Below are 15,099 nucleotides of genomic sequence, written 5' to 3' on the forward strand. Positions count from 1 at the left end.
AAGGTACATCTTACAAAAATAAATGCAAAAAATAGCAACAATTATAACTTGAGCCTTTAGTTAATAATTTTTACATATTTTTTTTAAAGCTATATCTCTGCAATAGATTTTTGGCAACTCTGTATGTGAACAACATCAAATTAGAGAAAAAATATAGTTTTAGAAATGGGAAAAATGCAGCCAATTACCAAGTTCAAACTTCAAGAAAAACAGAATATTACAAGTCCTCTAGAGAGACACTATATAATGATTTAGTAGGTAGAAAATTGCCTATGCTACAGGACTCTTTAGCTGCATTATTAGCAGTGTAAACACAAAGGTAGAGTTTAAAATCACTTTGGCTTTAGGCAGGCTGTCTTTACTATCAAAAGAAGCAAGTCATTTATTCACAACTGTATTGCTGCCCATGGAGATATGAATGGTGGTGACCAACCTTCCTGAAGTGATTTGCTTAAAGTTATAATCCATAGACAATAGCAGAAAATAAATTTGAATCATTGGTCACTTTTCATGGGGTCCCTAAATCAACTTGCTCCAACAGCTGTTTGATTTTGTTTGCTTTCTAATACTACATGTGTATCACTGGGCTGTTATCTTTTTTTTTTCTTTTTTCTAATGCAGATAGTGATGTTCCATGTGCAGATTCGGATAGTATTCTTTCAGCCACATTAGTGGAAACAAGGAACCAAGAGGGGTTAAATTATTTGGTATTTGTCAAAGAAGGCAACCAAGATCAAGGAAGCATCAGTTCTGCTGAGCTTAGTTAAGTCCGGTTCTGTCTGTTTGAAAGACAGAGAGAAAGAAGAGAAAAAGCTCTACCAATGAAGACATAAGCCAAGGGAAATATTCTGCACATCTTCGTAATTACAGAGACATCTTAAACAAACCAGCAACTCTCCAAAACTCAAAAACTAGATAATATCATAAGGTACTTAATAGATAATAATATGATAAGGTACTTAATCATGTGTAGCAGAATAAGACAACAGTTACATATCTTTTGATTTTCTACATGTTATGGTTGGGGTGTTTCATAGGAGATAGTTTAAAGGAATAGAAAAATGTAATCAGACAGCAAGTGGTGTTGCTGCTGTGTTGATTAAATTTACGCAATCACATATGCCTCAGGCACAGGCAGTCATTTCAAAAGAGAGTACTGCTATGGTGTTTCAAAGAAGAGACCAACTTGGTCATGGAAAGAAAAAGCAGTTGAAATCTAGCTTCATTGTGCACAAACAAGATTTTACAAATTGAAAAACTAACATAAATTCCTGTTGTATTTTTATGATCTCCAAATCAGTGAGCAGTTGACAAGGGGTGACTGGGTTGTCCACTGCTGGGAATGGTCTATTTCACTATTTAATTTAAACAAATACTTGCAATCATCTTGAATGTTAAGCTGCACACCAATGGATCTGTGAATCTAGACAATCCTGTTTTCTTACATTTCTTTTCCTCTCCCTCTCTTATAGTCATCATGCTTGCTTATTTTTTTGTTGGGCTGGGTGAAGTGAAGTATTTTTCTTTTGGAGATCAAGTCGAAGTATGTAATAAAATGATATATAAATGATTACTAAATAAAAGACAGCAATAAGCTTTTGGGAACATTTCATATTGAACAAGTTTGCAAATTATGAAGAGCTATTCATTGACATCTGTCAGGAAGCTAGAAACACGCTCTGATTTTATGCAAATATTTGATAATGGGAGACACTAAAGAGCTGTAGAGGAACTATGTGATGTCAGAATGTATACATATTTTAGATGTAACTTCACTGAAATCAAGCTTCAAAAGTTTTTTAAATGCAGATCCAACACAGATGAACAAGAAATACAGGTTTTAACCATTTTACTCAAATAAAATAGAAATCGAGAGCTTTAGAATTAGGATTCTTCAAAGTCCCTGACAAAGTCTGTTCAAGCAGTCTATAACTGCATGAATATTTTTTCTTCATCTACAAATTAGTGTACAAGCCTGATTTTTTAATAACAACAATTGCAGCACTTCGCTATGCTCACCAGACCAAGAGTGATGAAGAAATAAATAAATACTATATAACGTTTCCTACCTCTTTGAGTGCTGCTTGATTGGTTGTACAGCCATTTCTTCCATTTCAATAACTTAAATATGAGTGATGTTTGCTAACCAGCTAGCCAGAATCTGGGAAGATCCCAGTTCTGTAGGCACTGTACCGGGATGACTTCACGTGCTTACATAACTCCACTTGACTCAGGAGGACTGCTCAGTCAGCAAGCCACAAACAAGTTTGGAAAACCAGCAGGACTTCATTTATCTTTTTCTTTAGCAGGAGAAGCTTCCAATTCTGCCAAAATTTTGTCTAGGCAACGCATTTCACAGGTTTTGTGACTGCATCTGAAATGTGATAACCCGAGTTGATTCAGTTTTGTGTAGGTCTGAACTGGAAAAGAATCATGCAAAAGGAAATACAATGCCCACTGATACAATGTCAGCTCTAAGCATTACTCCATTCTCCCTCTGTCATTTCCCTGCCTTAGAGGAGTGAGAATGCCAATGAAACTATTCCACTGGGTTATGGTAAAGCTGAATTTGATGTGTGCAAACTTCCGTCGCCTACATCCACCCATGATGTCACTTGCAAGGAGTTTCTTAATCCCTCACATTTCTGTATCACCCTTCTCTTTGCACATCTTCCTCATTTCACCTTCTCTATCTCACTGAAGTGATGCTTCCTTTCTTTGTTCAAACTCTTCATGATGATTCACTTTTTACTCAACTGTTATTCACTGTCAGGAGGACACTTCTTGCCTTCAAGCAGCCAGCACCTGATGACAGTTTTCATAGCTGCTTTTGAAGGCAGTAGGGGAGACACACGTAAGAGGTGATGACAATGAAAGACTTTTTTAGTGCTTTGACTTGTGCAGGCACTTTTCAACAATAGCAATAGTGTGTTATCACTATTGTTTTGGTTGCAAATCTAAAATGTAGCACAAGATGAACTGCTGTGAAGAAAATAAACTTCAACTCAATAGAGTCTCTAAACCTGCCCAGGAAGAGGGGACATGTGCTGATCAGGGTATTTCCTAGGTGACCCTCTGGGTCATAACTGGTTACGATCTCAGGCTTGCTGTTGTTCCTTGGTGCCACTACAGACACGTGGCAAAATCACTGAGCAATGATGGTGAGCATGCTTCAGGATGTGATACCACACACAGTCAACCCACAAGTGCTGGGCTCTCAAATGGCAATGACTGAAGTCTGAGCTGTGCTTGGACAGGCATACTGTGTGGCTTTAGCTGGCTTATTTAATCTCTCAACTGCAAACTTGACATCCATATGAATGGATGAAAAATATTTACTGATACCTGTGAATAGTATTTGCTACAACATAGTACTAATGCTGTAGTGATTAATTCAAATTTATAAATATGAAGGGCCAGGGCAGATGTAACTTATTTACTAAGGCAGCATTTTCAGTGGCTTCAGTTCTAGATCTGCTGTCTTCAGTCCCCTTGGTCTACAGCAGGTGGTAACACCTGACTATCAGTGCGTTTCTGTTTTTCAGGGTTGCTTGCAAAGGCCTGTGAGCAGGTGCATACTAATGACCAGATCTATCGAAAACCTCCGTACCTCATGCTTTCCATTTGGGACCATGATCAAGATCCTACAAAGGAAAAAACGATGCTTCATGACAAAAATATTGAGTGCTTTCTGGGTTAAAGATAAAGTTATGGAAAGTCTATGTATGTAGCTGCTGTTGAGACATATGCCAGACTTCAGTGGGATCACTTGCTCATCCCCATGTGCCACAGAAGGAGTGCTCAGCAGTTTGACGTGAGCTATGGGAATGTGGTTGTCAAGAGCTCTGAAGAAAAGCTCATACAGCTTGAAAAGATGATTTTTTTGAGATATGAAAGGCAAAAGATATGACTGAAAAATATGATGGGACTGAAAAACAGAGGGTCTCAAGGTGAAAGGCAAAAGGTTGTGCAGTTACACCACTAACGCAAGGGTTTTCTATTAGTCTTTGTTACCTGCAAAAACTAATAAGTGGCAGGAACAAGAAAGGTAAGTTCACCACAGCCTTGCCTATCTGAGATGCTCAAGCCAGAGCCCAGGGCTGAGACTAAATTTGTTGTTCCTCAGCTTTCCTGGTATCCTAGATAACAGAGACTAGTAACATCCTCCAGAAGACAAGGTCCCTCAAAATTTGCTTCCTTCACCACTTGTATGGAAGGGCCCAAAATCCTTAGAGCAAGGCCGTTGCACCCTTGCTTCCTACAGCTGTTTCCAGCAGAGGAAGTTTTTCCATTTATTTGAATTAACTGATGTCTCCAGGTTTTGTCTTATATTTTCTTCTTTTTCTTTGACATCTGCGGCATATGGCCAATGAGGGTTTGAGTCCTCAAGTGTGGCTTTACTGAGCACAACCAGGTGGAACTGATCCTCTGCTCCTAAACTGATTCAGATTTAGGACTATGCAATTTAATAATAACTGTGAAGGAAAGCTTTTTTCTAGACTCAAATTTACCTCTTTCTACACATGTTGATCTTAATTCAGCTATAGTAGACCTGAAAATAGTCATTATGGAAAAGAATGTCTGTAAAATAGCCCTGACAGGTCTGTTAATGATTGAAAAGTTCTAATTCACTTTCATTTCTTTTAATTGATTCTTGAAAGTTTTTCTTACACAAACACACTGGAGTGAGTTGCAGAAGCTTGCATATCAGGTAGATTTTTCAAGTGATCATGGCTCTATTTATAACGACACTTGGCACATGTAACTGACATTATGTTTTAACTCTAATAAATAACCAGAAACTCAGTGCATCAAAGCCAAGTGATGATGCCAAAATATTGTCATTATTGCCAGTGACATGACTGATACTGCTGTATAAAATAACCTTTTTTATAATGTGTTAACTTCTTCAAATGACGTCTTCCATTTGGAGGATGTTCATCACTGCCTTCTATCTTTTACAGTAAGAACAGAGATGTAAAGCAGCCACTCTGTATTTGGATACCAATCCCTTTTGCAATACTGTTGATATAGCTCGAGCTTGTTTTTCCTGCTTTTTTTTTTTCTTCTCTCCTATCTTTCATGACAGCACAAGTCACTTAGTGCTTCTTAGAGATGAGACCACTGAAATGCCTTTGTCACCCTATGCAGTATAGTAAGCAACTGCAGTTGCCTCTTCATCCATCCTATAGGAAACTCAGTGGAGTTTCAACATTGTTTTGTAACATCAAAATCTCATGACTCTGATTAATCTCCTGGTGAATTTCTCTTCACATATCAAATTTTCACACCTTTCCAGGAAGGCTGACAATGTGTAAGTTCTCAGTAATTTCCAGTCACAGATATATTCATCTTTCCCTTACAGAGCAACAGGAGAGGCAGAAGTTTGGGAATCACAGAATTAACCTTTTATGACAATATCTTTTCTCACATCTTCATATTTCTTCAGTCTGACATCGCCACATCCCAAAGGGTGAAAACCTACTCACACAGTGCAGCCTTGTGTTTTTCAAGTAGAACCTTGCCAGCTTTGTGCTTTCTTCATTTGTCTGCTGACACAGTCTTTATTATCTTAAGAGAGGTATCACTGCATAAATTTTGAGTCTGTTGCTTAAAGCACAAAGATTTATTATCTACCTAAATCTGTTAAAACAAAATTATTGGTCGTGATAAGCCACAGTCAGTTGTCAAACATACCTTCTTGCCTACTCCACTCAGAGATGGCTCTTGCCTTTAGTGGCAGCATCAACACTTAGATGCTGTCATTTCTCTTCACAGAAGCAAGCTGTGAAGGAACTGTTGATCCTACTTCTTGCCAGTATTCAAGGTTAGCATTAAATAATTGAAACAGACATGAAAAATGAAGGGAAAATGACACATTTAGAAATTTCTTTAAAAGTCTTTGTAGACATAATCACGTGGTCTTGCAGCAGTAAGTTTAAGTGGTCATTAAGGGCAGGGTGATATGTCACCAGGGAAAGGGTTTGACCTTACTGTAGCTCTGTTGTCATGCCTGCATGCACTAGTCATACTGCCACTGAAATGAAGCTTTCCTACTCCCAGCTTTTGGGTTGCTCCTTAATTTTGTCAGATCTTTTGCCCAGGGAATGCTTTCTGAAATGCCTACCTGTCTCCATGTAGAAATGAATTTCTGGGGAAAAGTGTTACTAAAATCTTCAGGATTCTTTGTTTCATTTTTATATTATATGACAAGTAAAATACTTGCTCTTGATGGAAGCAATACAAGAAAAGGTGGTGACAAAGTGACTAGAGCTGCAAGTGCCCTATTGCTACCATGTTTGAACAGCTGTGTTTTGGCTCATATCATAGATTCCTGCAACCTCAAAGTAGTTGCTTTGGGACATGAGAAGCAAAAAAAGAAATGTGAGCAATCAGATGACTTTTAGAATACAGGCCTGTATGCAAAGAGGTTGGACTATGACAAAAGAAGTACAACTGTTACTCTAAGGACTATGCAAATATAAAGATTGCAAATTGTTGTTGGTTTACATGTTTTTTTAACATTGCAAGAGCGGCAAGTTAAGTGGCAAAGCAAAACAATGAAGTGCCTTGGGAAATACACTCCTGAAGTGGGTAAACAAGACCAAATGCAAATGCCCTCTTGAACACAGGATTTGCATTTTCTTAGCAGAATAAACTGTTTGCCTCTACTCTGTGTACTCTCACTGAAGTGGAGGTCATGGCTACTGACAACTGGGAGCTGTTCCTGAAGGCTTTCTTGCCTTTTTAGGTTATGAGGGTCTCTGTGTGTTTAGGATAATATGATTGACAACTCCAGTCCGGCCCCAATTAGCACCATATAATTTATTAGCTTCTGCTTTCAGATTATGCGCTAACTTCACAAATATTTCAACCACGGAAACAGCAGCTATCAAGTGTCTCTTTCCTGATCCAGCTCACTGAGCCTGCAGTTAAATACGAGGAGGGAGCTGTGCAGGTCTGTCAAGAGAGAATAATCATTTGTGTCTGTGTGCAACTGGGGCTGTCACAGTTCTTTGGGACTTGGCCTGTGGAAAATCAGGGTTGTTCCACCGTATTGGGGATTAGGGCTTGGTTCCTACCACAGACATATGGTGCAGGATTGAGGCCAGTGGGCTAGGTCTTCCAGAGAGGATCTGTGTTTGTCCAATTCCATTTATCATAGAAATACTGATGCTTCAACTCCACATAAACAGCATCGATAGGAAAGTCTCTGTCCCTCCTAATACTGCTCTTTGCTCCTCACAGTTGCAGTGTGGGGCCAGAGTACTAAGTGCAGGAGGGAAGAGACAGGGCGAGGCAGGAGAACAGATTGGGGATGAGATGCAGAGTCAAGGCTGAGGACAGATCCTGATAGGTATTTAAAGTGCCTTTACCATGAGTGTAAATCAGTAACTGGCACATCCCTAAAGAAATGATCCAGTCCTTGGTCAGCCTGTGGTTCTGTGGGCTGCAACCAAGCATGGCAAAGGGAGCTGCCTATGCATGAGAATGAGGCCCAGGGGTGTGCACCCCTGCACCCTGCATCCCTGCACCGTGCCCAGGCTCCTCAAGTGCCTTCCTCTTGTCCCGCAGGACCTGAGGGAGGGATGTCAGCAGTAGCAGGACAGGAACATGGCACCCTAGTGCCTCTCCATTACTCCATTTGCACGCAGAGGTTTGATGCACGTTATTCACAGATTATGCCTGGTTAAGGAGGCAGTAAAAGGTGCACTGCAAAAGTAACTTCTCCAGTATGATTTGAGATGGGCATGAAGAGGGGAACCCTGCTAGCCTGAGCTGCTTGTCAGTACAGTCAGTTTAGAGAACAGTCTTACCATGCTGGGAGCAAAAATAACACCACAGTTCCCACAGCTGTAGCCCCAAAGCTTGAAGACTGACTGAAGTAAAGCTTTTTCTTTTATTTTTTTAAATTCCATTTTTATTTATTTTTTTACTTCTCTCTTTTTTTCCCTTTTTTATTTTCATTTTTCTTTTTTTTCCCTTTTTTATTTTTCTTCTAATGATCTCCTACTCCCATTTCCCTGTGCAAAGTTACCTAGTTTATAAAATGAATACCTCACTCCTCCAAATAATCACCACTTAAGTCTCTCTTCTTTGCCTGCTGCAACTGCTCCTGTGGGTGGCAGGCCAGGGAAGCCAGCCAGGACACCACAATCCCCCAGAGGAGCTCGCTCACCCTTCTGTAATCAAAAGGGCACGTTAATTACAACCCTTGCCCAGAAAAAGATGCATGAGATCTGCCAGTCAGAGTACCCTATTGCATCCAAAGCCATCAGCAGCATTTTCCTCCCTTCCAGGAAGGGACCAACCTTTAAGCCCTTGCTAGAGCTTGTCATGAACCCAAATAGGACTTCAAAGGGAAGGCGAGAAGGGACTGCTGTGCCTCCTGACCCAAGGAGGAGACAGGGCAGATACATTTCCCCAGAGATGGGCAGCACACAGTCTGGGGGAGGCGCTGGGGATTACTCAGGCTCTCTTTCACCCTCCTTGTCTCTTTTCCTTCTCCTTTGCTGGGGAATCCTATGGAAAATGCACTGGAAAAGGAGGTTGGAAGTAAGCAGTGTTGCTCTAAAGCTCTTCAAGATTAGACTGGAACTACAGAGGCACATATATACACTTATCCAAGAGCTCTGTGATGCATTCTTGCACTAGCAGCTATACTGAAGCAAAACCCTCATTAAAATGAAGTGGAAACTGAGGCCACAAATACTATGTCCCATCCCCACTTCCATCCTTCCCTTGATGGATCACTGGTAACCTCAGCATTCATTAAAATGGTATTCGTGCTCTGTTAATTTTCGGTTATTTTCACAATGGGAAAGAACCATCTGCAGTGAACATGCCCAGAGTTCACTTTGCAAACTCCTGCAAACTCCTACAAACTGCCCTTACTTGGCAGCAGCGGATACTCTTGCAATGCCCACTACTGCCATGCTCTGCAGATCACATCCCTCTGCTTCTTTCCCTGGACTCTGCATGAACAGATTGAGAGCTGTGTTTGTTCATCCAACCAGCCAGCTGGGCTTGTCTGTTTGTCAGTAGTAGTGAGTAGTTAGAGGGCACAAGCTGGTGCTGACCTCTGCACGACACTCGGAAGGGGGCATCAGGAGGATCTGCTCCTCAAGCTGGAGGACTGAGGACTCACAGCTCTGCCTTTTCCCTGTGTGACAAGCATGGGACAGGTAAGACACAGGTAACATATAAGAAGGATTTCTTTTGTATTTCCAGATTTCCTGCAAGCATTCATGATTAAGCAAGTAATAACCTATAATGCAGGGAGGAATATAACAGACTTCCAAAAATGGCACTGAGGTTATTTGCACTGTTACTGCAGTAGGAGCTGTGGCTCCAGTCCTGCTAAGACTCATGGACAAGCTGTAATGGTAGGTGCTGTGAGTGAGCAGTCCCCCTGGCATCAGAATAACAGAGAGTGAGCAAAATTCTGCAAGAATTAGACAGAATAAGGTGTATGTGTGTTCAGACTGTAGTCCGTCTGGACTAGGAGCATTTTAAAAATTCACTTGCACATCTAACACCTTAAGCCACGATTTTGACTTTGGCATTTGGGTGCTTTCACAATACAACAGCAAAAAAGAGTCCCTGGAGAACAAATGTCAAAACCAATATTCGTGTATTCATTGCATAAATTCTCATGCTTGAAAACATTCACAGTCAAAATGAATTGTAAATGCCAATGAACTAAATGACTGGTTTGTGCTCACATTAATATTTCCAAACATATTTTGGCTGTATTGTCCAGTCCTCCTTGTTATGAATTGCACAGGGGAGGTGGAAAAAAAAGGAAGAAAAAAGAAACAATCGTGGTAAAGCACAAGCAATAATAGAGCCAGATTAATCTTTAAAAACCCCTATTTTAAAAACATCCTAAAAACCCCTCAGGCAAATGCTCACAGAATGATCCTGTTATCTCCAAGCCTCTGCAGCAATAAAGTTAAATGCCATTTTTAGTTACCTTTCTCCTGCAAAGTGCTGTTGCCTTCTTTCTTGATAGATGCCTCAGAACATTTTTGGTTTAACTGGTAATGTAAATTCTGTAGTCCTTCCCTTGCCCTTTACAAGGCTGGGCTCTGGGCTCTGGCTACTTGGAGGCTGAGGGCAAAATGTTCAGGGGTTATGTCTGGCTGGAGGAATCACAGCAAGTCACCTCCTGCCATTTGCTGAGCTCTTGCCGGGGATGCTCTGCACACATTGCCAGCTTATCACAATATTTACACACACATCTTCATTGTACTCTTACTATTAGGATTCTTATTTTTTCCTGGAAATTGAGTTATTGCTGAGTTGAAACCTAAGAGAAGCTAGTTGGAGTTATTCATAACTCCATTTCTGACACATGGTGACCATTATGCCAGGTTATGTGAGAGTGTCAGAAGGTAAAAACTCTCATCACAGCACAAAAGTCCATTTTCTACTCCTTCTCCTAGTGTCAGAGGGTAATGTTGGAACTCTCCTCTTACATGCATTGAACTTTGTCAGCCTTTGAAAATGTTACACTAAGAAAAAACAGAAAAAACCCTCCAAAACACAGTGGCCTTGTGATCAGATGTTTTGCCTATTAAAAAGTCAGCTTTGAAGCATAGGGGGATATTGCACTGTTCCATTAGCTATAACATCATCGTGTAACAGCATTTTAATTTATCAGTGCGATAGCAATGGTAAATGCTACATTTCCCTCTTCTATCAGCTTCATGAAGAAACATCTGTTATTATGGAACAGTCCCTTTTACTTCAACCCATCTTGGAGATACATTGTACACTAAAATGTAAGGCCAAAACAATCTTGCGTTTTCTTATCTTTTGTACTTATTGCTGTATTTTTTACTCGCTAAGAAAATATTTTCAACTGCTAGTATTTCTATTTATCTTTAATGCAAAGTAGTAAAATAACTCACTTCATCCACACGGCAGGTATTTTTCCTATTTCATCCTGATGTTTTCGGTTTACTTAATTTCTCTTATTTAGCTTTAATTCTTCATAAAATCACACAGGGTGAAAGAAGGAGGTACCTTTAATGCAGCTTTCCTACTGTTAAATAGATACCTTATTCCCCCTTTCAAAAAAACAAAACAAAACAAAACAACTATTAAAGTGACAAAATGACAGCAACAAATAGACAAAGAGAAATATTAGAGGCAACTCAGACCTATCGTCCATCATGTGCCTTTCCTTCTGGTGTTGCCCTAAAAGGCTGTTGGGGGTTGAGGGCAAGCTGTTCTTCATGGGTTTCCTTCCCTCCCCTGCTTTAAGAGGGTTTTACTTTCACCAGAAAATGTCTCTTGAAGCAAAGAAGAACACCAAAAAACCAAAACAAAAAAGCCCACAACCAAACAACTGTGATTGATATATCCAACACAAGTGTTGTGCTAGACTCTGAGAAGTGCCACCTTGCTTTTTGTCTTTCTGGGGTTTGAGCAGTTGTGCGTGGAACAGCTGCATCACTGCAAGCAGAGGGCAGGTGGCCCCAGCCAGACACTTGCCACTCACAAACGCAAAACTGAAAGATCTGACCAGTTCCTTGATAGTCCGAAAATGTTCATGAGTTCCAGTTTCTTCTCCTTTAACTTTTCTATGATGTGAAGTAAAAACTCAGTTCAAAATTGCTGAGTGGCTTTTCCATGTCTGTGTCTGAGAAATCATTTCCACTGCCACAAAAAAATATTCACACCACTAAAAAACCCCCCCATGATTTCCTCTGCCCCCTGTACGAAGGCCAGTGGTTTTGCATCGCCATGCATGACATCATTTGACTCTTTTAGAGTAGTCTGACTGTAGTTCTGGGTGTAGTTCTGCTTAAATAGAAGCTCAATGTCTTTGGCTCTCCTCTTGCCACCGAAGGATCTTCCTCTCCGGAACAAGTCCAAAGTACCATTGTTGCAATGCCAGGCCCTTTTAAGTCCCGTTATCTTTCCAAGGGCTGCAGGGCCACGGTGGGCTTGGAAAAGCGCAAGGGGGATTTGAGAGTCTTTGTGTCAGCGCATCAGCTCAGAAGGGATCCACCACAGAAGGAGTAACGGCGAGCTGCAAACCAAGATCAGAAGCTGTTACAAACTGACCCGATTTCAGCTGTGAATGCCACCATGTCTATACAGGCAGAGATCTACAGGGGAGAGCCAGGGGAAGAAGAGTGAAGGACAGCTCTAAAACCAGTATAGATCCTTGCTTTTGTCCTGAGGCTGCAAACCTGAGAACGGAGAGAAGAAAAAAAGGGAGAGAAGAAAAATAGGTACAGGCATTTAAGGACAGAGAAAGACAAACTGCATTTCTGCCAGCTGAGATCAGAGAATCCGTCTAGAGCCTGGGCTCCCCAGAGCCCTGGGAGGCTGAGGGGTAAGGAGAAGAGCCTGACCTAGACTGGAGACATGTCTCTCCTGCCTGAAGTGAGGCCACGATAAGGAGCTGTTTGTGGCTGTGTTAACCCAACTTCAGCATGGAGAACTGTCGCCAGAGTGGACTTTCCTTGCCTCTACAGCCACTGACTTTGGAACTGCCATAGCTAGCTATGCCTGTGTCACATTTTTGTCACCACTATGGGCACACAGCCTTATTTCCAGGCATCCCACCAGGCACAGGGTACCACTACCAGAGGAATACCATCGCCCTTTTTGCTCAGCCAAATCAATTCTGCTTTTCTCTCAGAAACTGCAAGGACAAAATAAATAAGGTGAGGAGGTAGTTCATGAACCTGTGCAGGGTCTAGAAATTACCACAGCTCTGCTTTGGCTGCCCTCACTCCTGACCATGAAGGGTGATACTTTGGGCAGCTCAGTCCTGCTCCCAGCTCTTGCTGCTCCGGGCAAGAGCAGGGCCAGGACCCGGACAAGAGTACCTCAGAGCAACCTGTATCTTCAAGGCATGTTTGTGGGTGCCAGAAATTCAAAGGGTACTGGGGAGGGCGGGGTGGTGCATTACCCTATCTCATCCTCACTCTGCCCTTCCTCACTTGCCTGGCCTGAGCTGCCCAAGAAGAGCATTCTGTGCAGACCTCAGGTATCTCTGGGCTTAATATCCCCAGTTTATTCCCCCACAGCAGCACCCAGCTTCCCTACTAATATAGATGGTGTGGAGGCAGGGTGCAACTGAGCCGGTAGACTCAAAGGGACCGAGGGAACCTCTTTACCTGTGTCCACATTGAGGCTGAGGCTCTGTGCCATTTCCCCTGCTGCATTGGGGAAGGGTCCTGGTGTCGTCCAGGCTGCAGCAGCTCCCGCCTCGCTCTTGCCCAGTTCACAGGGGGGGCTGACCGGCGTGGGCACAGAGGCAGGGGTGAGCCGGGGGGGTGGGCCCCAGGAGGGAGCCATAGCGGGGGTCAAAGTGGGGCCCGTAGACCTCATGCACAGCTGTAGGGCGGGGGTAGGCGGTGCTCTGTGTGCCGATGTAGGGGTGGTGGTGGTGCTGGTGGTGGTGGTGGTGAGCATGGTGCCAGGGCTCGGGGCCACCCTGGTGCAGGTGACTGTGCAGGGAGGCAGGTGCGTAGGGGTCTGCGGTGGCGGCGAAGGGCAGCTCGCTGTGAGCAGCAGCGGCCAGGGGGCTGCTCAGGGTGGCTGAGACCGATGAGGGCTGGTACGTGCTGTTCCAGAAGGATGGTGGGAAGATGCGCTGGCTCATCGGGAAGGAGCCATCTGGGTGAAGGGAACAGGAGAGAAAGGCAGCAATGAGAACACTCAGTGAGCCTTGATTGCCTTTCCCTAGGGCTCTGCCCTCCCTGATTCTCCCAAACCAGCCTTCACACTTTCTTTATCCTCCCCAAAACTGCAAAACAGAAGAAATTGCTTCAAACTACAGGTTCCGCTCTAGCTAAACATCCAACACACCTAGCCCAGGATTTATCCATGAAACTGGAACCATTTTCTCCAGGTTTCTCTTAGTATGTAACTGGGGAAAAGGCTGTTATCTAAGGCGAGGGAAAGGTGTCTTTTCCTCAGTCGTGGAAAGTGAGTGAGAGCTATTACACATCACAGCAATGTCCAGGGTTGGACTTTTCTTGTTTGTTTTTGTAGTAATCTTACGCCCAGCCTGACCCTGCCAAGGAAAGCGGCTGCTGTGGGCAGGAACAGCGTGAGGTGCGACTAAGGGCCAACCTGAGGTTTCTAAATATCTGGGAGCAATTCCTCATCTATTACACTGGACTAGCACCTTGGGTGCTAGTGTTTCTTGTGTATATTAGTAACACCTTTGGGAAGCACTCTGCAGATCTTTGGAGGCTGGCAGGGCAAAGGAGAAGGACCTACCATTTCTTTGCCCAGTAAGCAATATGCAAGATGGACCAGTGATTATTAATAGCACAGCTAGACGTTATGCATTATTAATTGGAAATGTGTACTGTCCCTGAGACAGTGACAACTGTCCCCAAGGCAAAAACATGCTCTTAATACATGTTTGCCAGGGAGATACAACAGCTCTACACCCTGGCAGGAGAAGGGAAAGTGCTTCATGACAATCAAAGAACTCCCTTCTCCTGCCATCAATTCCAGTGCTGAATAACTTTCGCACGTGAAATATTTAAACTACTTTTTAATTCTTAGAAACTACTGGCAGTGATTCATGGAGGGGCTGGGAAACCAGCCTTGGCTGAGCAAGTGTCCCTGCGAGGGAGGGTCACCAAAACTGCCCCAAAAGAAAACAAGTGCCTGGCCTAACTGTCTGGTGGGTGGACGGTGGAGGAGGTTATTCCCGTCTGCCCTAGGTATCCTCACGGCCTGTCTAGGGTGGACTTGGCATGGCTACGGAGAGCTGCGCATCAGCTGTGGCCTTGCCTGCACAGGGCTGCCACCATGCATGGGCAGGCCTGAAAGCTCTCATTTTCAGAAATGTAGGGCCCTTGTCTCAACTCCAGCAGCAACCAGGGTTGTGAGCAGTGAGAAGCTGGTGAGATGGTTCCACATTTGCTTTTTTGCCTTATTCCCATTATCGATTATAATGCACTAAACTTGAAGCTGTCCTGGCAGGGTCAATAGCAAAGGTGGTTGCTGCAGCCACGGCGAGGGTGTCCCTCCACCAGGTGAGTCTCCTGCGGTATGAAGGTGATTCAGTTCCCCCAACAGCCTCCCAGGCTGCATCCTGCGGGGCCACCGCAG

The 15,099-nt window shown here is 43.1% G+C and overlaps 2 protein-coding genes across 2 annotated transcripts in view; one reads left to right on the forward strand and one right to left on the reverse strand.

Annotated features, from left to right (window-relative positions):
• The window catches only part of ROS1 (ROS proto-oncogene 1 , receptor tyrosine kinase), a 70,038-nt gene extending 69,271 nt beyond the window's left edge, over positions 1-767 (forward strand). The window contains exon 44 of the mRNA XM_010017518.1: positions 622-767. Within this exon, the coding sequence (XP_010015820.1) occupies positions 622-767 (146 nt within the window). The remainder of the gene's footprint in view (positions 1-621) is intronic.
• An 11,235-nt stretch (positions 768-12,002) lies between these two features.
• VGLL2 (vestigial-like family member 2) lies at positions 12,003-13,644 on the reverse strand (the record flags this gene model as incomplete). The annotated part of the gene is given in 3 exon segments (XM_010017631.1): positions 12,003-12,043; positions 13,143-13,303; positions 13,305-13,644. Coding segments are annotated over 3 exon segments (542 nt in total), but the record flags the coding sequence as incomplete, so codon positions are not given.
• Positions 13,645-15,099: the final 1,455 nt, after the last annotated feature.

Source organism: Nestor notabilis, unplaced genomic scaffold (genome assembly GCF_000696875.1).
Source record: "Nestor notabilis isolate BGI_N333 unplaced genomic scaffold, ASM69687v1 scaffold9660, whole genome shotgun sequence".
Lineage (NCBI taxonomy): Eukaryota > Metazoa > Chordata > Aves > Psittaciformes > Psittacidae > Nestor > Nestor notabilis.